The following is a 6,752-nucleotide window of genomic DNA, read 5'->3' on the forward strand; positions in this document are numbered from 1 at the left end:
GGTTGACCTGAAACTATTCATAGACATGTTGCAAATTCTAGAATAGCGTTGCCCCAAAACTATGGAATGTGTACAGGAGGAGGGGAGAAGATTTAGGTCACAAAGCAGCCAAAGGTAGGAGGTGGTGGGGGTTCCATCATCCCTTTTGCCCAGTATTGGGAAGTTCACCTCTGAAGTGGCCAATAAAGATTCATTTCCTGCTTTTCTTGAGTGCTGGGAACAGATATGCACTTGGGTTTCCTGTATTTCCCAAAGAATCCCAGCTAGAGAGCAAGCTGCTATTCACCTTTGAGAGGCTTTCAAACTCTCCTTCCAAAGTTGTTCTACCTAATAAAATAGCCATTGGAATAAACACAGCAAGTTGAGCATCTCACTGTCTCGATGGGTTCCCATGGTAACTACTCTACAGAATCATTCTCCTTTTCTTTGTCCTTTGATTCTTTCCATGTTTTATTCACAACGCAATTGCTCCAACAGGGGAGACTGAGGCCATATCTACACCACTGGCTAAATTGAGACCACCGGCATGTTAAAAATGTGCTTAATCAATGGGAGAGCACTTACCCATCAATGTCTGTACTTCCCTTCCCTCAGAGTCTGTGTTTCGTCACAGATTCATATTGAAGCTGGTCTACAATGATAGTGACAGTAGATTGAATTTGCACTACTTTTGTTAGGCAACCCTCCCACTAATACAGCATGGGGTGCACTCTTTAAATCAAGCTGAGTTATATGTGTGAAGTGGTACGACTTAGATAGACTTGCAGGATTGGCATTGACAGTCACTGAGAAAGATCCAGGACAGAATAAAGGGCAGTACCCAGAAATGTCTCTCAGTGAGGAATCAGTTCGGAGACCAGTTCCGTTTAATATCGACAAATGGAAAATGCTCCCGTAGGAAGGAACAATCAGTTACACACACACAAAATGGGAAACTACTGTCCAGAAAGGAGTACTGCAGAAAGGGATCTAGGAGTCATAATGGCCCACAGGCTATATATAAGTCAACAGTGTGAAACTGATTCAAGAAACCATACATTATTCAGGGATGTGTTAGCAGGAGTGCTGTAAGCAAGATACAAGAGGCAATGCTTCCGCTCTACTCCTTGCTGATCATGACGGAACTGGAGTATGTTGTCCAGTTCTGGGCACCACATTCAGTAAAGCTGTGGACAAATTTGAATAGTTCACCAAAGGGTAACAAAGTGATGAACAGACTAGAAAACATGACCTGTGTGGACAGACTGAAAGTACGGGGTTCATTTACTCTGAAGAAGAGAAGGCTGAGAGGGGACATGGGAATAGATTTCCAATAAGTGAAAGGGTGTGTATCAGGTTCACTCACTTTTTCTTTTTTTTTTGCTCAACTCTTCCCTCCAAGTTGGCCGTTGCTATAATCTATTCAGCTGAGTGCAGACTGTCACAAAGTAGGCACCCTCACCACGCTCTCTCTTGGGAATGTTACCGTTGCTCTTTATTGTAAGCTTAGGGCACAGCAAAACAAATAAGTTCATTGTGATGGAAATCAACTTTCTCCTCCTTAAGCATGAACACAGTCTCTGACATCTACTTTGACAACTGACAATCTCTACATCTACCCTACAGTGCACATAAAGAGTCACAGAGTATCAGGAGAGAATGCAAACATGCTTTGTTTCAGCTATAAAAATCACACACTTCCCTCTTTCACCAAGATCATAAAACCAAGCCTACTGACAAGAAAACTTTGGAATGAGTTTAAAATATTCAAGAAATTCTTTGGAGTTTATTCATTGCTTTCCTCAGGGCGCCCTTCACCTCCGTGTTCCTCAGGCTGTAGACGAGAGGGTTCAAGACGGGGATCGCCAGTGTGTAAAAGAGTGAGGTTATTTTGTCGGTGTCCATGGAATAGCTAGAGGTGGGTCGGAAATACATAAAAAGGAGAGTGCTATAAAACATGGCCACTGCAGTCAAGTGAGAAGTGCAGGTGGAGAAGGCTTTGCGCCGACCCTCGGCAGAGCGGATTTGCAGGATGGTGGAGATGATACAGACATAGGAAAGGAGGATGATCACAATACTGATCACTGTAGTGTAGCACATGGAGGCAAACAGCACAATCTCATTGATTTGGGTGTCAGAGCAGGAGAGCGCCAGCAGCGGGGGGGTGTCGCAGAAGAAATGATTGAGGACGTTGGAGTGGCAGAATGACAGCCGGAATGTATAATACGTGCTTGTCGTTGCATCCGCCAACGATACTCCATACACCCCAGCCACCAGCAGGTTACAAAGCCACCTGGACATGGTGACCGTATAGAGCAGCGGGTTACAGATGGCCACATAACGGTCATACGCCATCACAGCCAGCAAGAGACACTCAGCATCTGCCAAAGCGATGAAGACATGCATTTGCACAGCACAGCCGATGAAAGAAATGCTTTTCCTCTCGGCTAAGAAATTCTGCAGCATCTTGGGGGCAATTGTGGAGGAATAGCAGAAATCACAGAAAGACAAATTGCCAAGGAAAAAGTACATGGGGGTGTGGAGTCGGGAATCAGTCATGATTAACAAGATCATCCCCCCATTCCACACCAGGGTGACCACATAAATCAGTAGGAACAACACAAACAGGGGGACCTGAAGCTCCAGACGATCTGTCAGTCCTGAGAGAATGAACTCAGTCACCACCGAGTGATTTCCCTCTTCCATCTCTGCTGAGCAGAGATCAGGCAGCTGCAGGGAGGTGGGCAGGTAGACGGCTCTGTACACGGGTTCCTTCTGTGTACTGAAGTAAGTGACAAAAAATGGATGCCAGTGTGACCTGAAAGAAGGGCTTAGTCCACAAAGCCAGATGTTCACAGCTTGTCATTCCAGTTGTTCCATGCAGTGTGTACACTGTACACATACAAGGACATGCAGGTTAACCATGACAAACACACAAACACTCCTGTTCACTAATCCGAGATTAATGAGTGTCAATTTCCCTCCCTTCTTTAGGCAAGCGGAGCTCTGTACCTTGGCATCTCAGTTTGGGATAAAGCTTGTGTTCTGTGCCCATGACACTTTTTGTCACCTAAAAATGGCACATTCTGTAGTCTATAGGAAATCCCAGAGAAAGCGCTATCTTCAGAGACTTTATAATTGCCTCTTTTTCCAAACGCAGAGCTTTTTCCTTTAGTTTTTGAGGGGTAGGATCTGGGCTCAGGTATTTAGTGCTGGGGATCTTCAGTTCAAAACTTACTGATCTCCCTGGTGTCTCTATGGATGTGTGGCTCTGATGTAGGAGAACAGCACGTACCTGCTGAGAAGAGATAGATGTGGTGGTGTTTCCCCCCTCAACAGAAACTGCCCATCGGGAGCATCCATGACGTTTTATACTGAGGTCTGTGATCTACAGAACATTATTCCTGTAACAACTGGGAATACCTGAGCCTAGAGAAACACAACATCTCATTAACGAGCTCAGGGAAACAAAGCCACCATTGGGATAATTCATGCCCTGGAAATTAATTTGGTCCACTCCTTCCTCCTATTGTTATTAAATGATGCCATTTGTGTCAGAGTTATTGAGTTGAGGCTAGGGATACATGACATCCTGTTCAAGAAGGGTACTAACTAAATCTGGACAAAAATAGAAAGTGTGCATTGTTGTTTGTAGAGACCAAACTTAGTTCAGCTCAGAAATACCAGAGGGGTCCCTGTGATACCACGTCCCCCCATCCTCTGGCTTGGGTCAGTCTCCCAGACTGCACTCCATGCCCTATGCTGCATGATTGCCTCTCCTCTTGCTGAACAGCTCTGGAACATCACCAGTGTTCCACAGCCATGGCTTGGGGAGGAGGCGAGTTTGATAAGTTAGTGGAAAGCTGATCATTGCATGAGGAATAACAGTTATTCCAAGAGAAGGGTTTTCTCTCAGAATAACGCATCTACATGGGGCAACTAATTTTGCAATATCCCGAATCCAAAATGGCGGCTGGCTGCGAATATGCTAATTAAGCACAGGATATTTAAATCCCATGCTTCATTAGCAATTTTGGTATGTTCCATTTGCATCCCTAGTCCGACCTATGGAGCAAGTGTAGACATACCCTTACAGAACAAGAGCAGAGGGACGTCAAATTTAGCAACTGTCATTGACGGAAGAGCCCTGGCTCTGCTGAATTTGACCCCTGTGCTTGGCACCTTTGGAAGGGCTTTTTCATGAGCTGTCTGGGATCTGGAGCTAGATCCAGACCTCAGAGAGATCAGACCAGAATTGAACAGGATTCTAATCCAGGTTAATTTCTGCCTGGCCCACTCCACAGCTAAATCCCCAGGGGACATTCCAATTGGGAGGCAGATTAAACACGCAATGCGACATTGCTGTGTATTTCTTGGAGGCGGGACAGGTGCGAGTGAAGTATTTCATGGCAATAGGATACTATCACCTTCCCATGGAATTGAAAGGGTTTTGAGGGGTGTGATGGGGCGCCTCAGCCCTGCACTGTAGAACAGACTGTGGGCTGGGCCCAGCTGGCTGAAAGCACCCCTCCCCCATGGCCTTGCCGGGCATGCTCACTGGTGAGCTGGAGTATAAAGAGCCCTGAGTCAGCTCACTCGGGGTGGCTCGCAGCAGGGGAAGGACCTGCTGATCATACTCCAGAGCTGGAGGAGGAAATGCAGCCGCCCCTGCCATCGTTGCTGCCACAGTCCAAGAGACGTTCCAGGGGTACAGCAACGGGGAGACACGCGGGGTGGTAGGAAGTGGCCCAGTGTGGGGAGTTGAAACTCTGGATTCTCAGCGTGTTTCGGAGCAGGAGCCCTCGCTGAGCAAGCAGTGGACCGAGCCTTCTTGGCAGTGCTCCTATGTAGAGGTAGCTCCTGAAACCTGTGGACTAGGCATCCAGGATGTATTTACCCCAATAGAAGGGAGAACTTCACTGACCTGATCACAGGGCCATATTGACCCTGATAGAGGGGCACCACAAGGACTAGCATCTGGGCCATATTTACCCCAACAGAAGAGAGTGCCACATGGACTAGGCCCCAGGGCCATACTTACCCCATTAGAGGGGAGTGTTACTAAGACTGGGCCTCTGGACCATAGTGACCCTTATTAGAGGGGAGGGGGAGCTCTATAGGGACTTAGACTGCTGAGCCACACTAACCCCATAAGAGGGGGATCTGGGATTCAGACTCCAGCCATGGGGCCATGCAGACCCTGATAAGTGGCTCCGTGGGGGGATTTTGACCATGGGAGTCCACACGAGGGGAGCCCACCCATCCGCAAGGAGCAATCAAGGAGCATTCCCACAAATTGGTTATGATTGTGCTGTCTCGACAAGGTTATTATGGGTGTGGCTACAACTTTTTGGTGCGCTACACAGGCAGTAGACCTCTCGCATTTTGTGTGTCATATTTCAATGGCTGATGTGGTTTTTTGTCTTATATTTCAGAGGACGTAGCCTGTGGAGGGGCTTGATTTCTTGGTGTGAAGTCTTTGTGTTTTACTTTTTTCTTTTGAGGTCTTTTATAAATAGACCTGTAAATGTATCACCTGAAAACTCATAATTTGTTTATCAGTATCACCCTGATAAATCACGAGTGGCAATATGGTATGTGAGGTTAGAAGAGGACACTGTATGCTGTTATTAACATATGTTACAAACGGAAGTCGGCAAACAGGTCTGTCTGAACGTAAGCAATGTGTGCTGTGGTGAATTCTGTATCAAAACAGTAAATAGCGTCATCGAGGAGGAACGGAAATAAAGGAAGCTCAAAAATATGAGGAAAAGGGAACCATAAAGCTCCTTTGACATAGACATTTTGTCTCCTGGTAACCAGCTGGTAATGTGATATTTATATCCCGGGCTTCATTTGCAACTCTGGTTGCCTCATTTGCCTACCTAGCTCGAATTAATGAGCTAGTGTAGACATACCCACAGATGTGTGACAAATTTTAGAATAGCTTTGCCCCAAAATCATGGAGTGTGTATGGGAGGAGGGGAGAAGATTTAGGTCACAAAGCAGCCAAAGGTAGGAGGTGGTGGGGGTTTCATCATCCCTTTGTAATTTTTTGCCTAGTATTGGGAAGTTCACCTCTGAGGTGGCCAATAAAGATTCACTTCCTGCTTCTGTCGAGTGCTGGGCACAGATGTGAGGTTGGGTTTCCTGTATTTCCCGAAAGAATCCCAGCCAAGGAGCAAGCTGCTATTCAGCTCTGAGACTCTCTCAAACTCTTCTTCCAAAGTTCTTCTACCTAATTAAATAGCCATTGAAATAAACACATGGCTGCGTCTAGATCAGCAAGTTTTTCCGCAAAAGCAGCTGCTTTTGCAGAAAATCTTGCCAGCTGTCTACACTGGCCGCTTGAATTTCTGCAAGAACACTGACGATCTCATGTAAGATTGTCAGTGTTCTTGCGGAAATGCTATGCTGCTCCCGTTCGGGCAAAAGCCCTTTTCCGGAAATGTTTTTGCGCAAAAGGCCCAGTGTAGACAGCTGAAAACTCTTGCGCAAAAAAGCCCCGATGGCAAAAATGGCAATCGGGGCTTTCTTGTGCAAAACCGGGTCTAGATTGGCATGGACGCTTTTCCGCAAAAAGTGCTTTTGCGGAAAAGCGTCCATGCCAATCTAGATGCTCTTTTTCGCAAATGCTTTTAATGGAAAAACTTCTCCGTTAAAAGCATTTGCGGAAAATCATGCCAGTCTAGACATAGCCATGAAGTTAAGCATCTCAGGGTATGTCTACACTACCACCCTAGTTCGAACTAGGGTGGTTAATGTAGGCAACC

At 46.3% G+C, this 6,752-nt stretch overlaps 1 protein-coding gene across 1 annotated transcript; it reads right to left on the minus strand.

Annotated features, from left to right (window-relative positions):
• Positions 1-1,746: 1,746 nt before the first annotated feature.
• LOC102459902 (olfactory receptor-like protein OLF2) lies at positions 1,747-2,685 on the minus strand. The gene has a single exon (XM_006111819.3). The coding sequence runs from the start codon at positions 2,683-2,685 to the stop codon at positions 1,747-1,749; it is 939 nt and encodes a 312-aa protein (XP_006111881.3).
• Between the last annotated feature and the right edge of the window lie 4,067 nt (positions 2,686-6,752).

Source organism: Pelodiscus sinensis, chromosome 5 (genome assembly GCF_052426305.1).
Source record: "Pelodiscus sinensis isolate ZL-2025 chromosome 5, ASM5242630v1, whole genome shotgun sequence".
Taxonomy (NCBI): domain Eukaryota; kingdom Metazoa; phylum Chordata; order Testudines; family Trionychidae; genus Pelodiscus; species Pelodiscus sinensis.

What these genes read in the sequence shown, in the direction of transcription:
- LOC102459902 (XM_006111819.3), bottom strand. Translation starts at nt 2,685, where the DNA reads ATGGAAGAGGGAAATCACTCGGTGGTGACTGAGTTCATTCTCTCAGGA.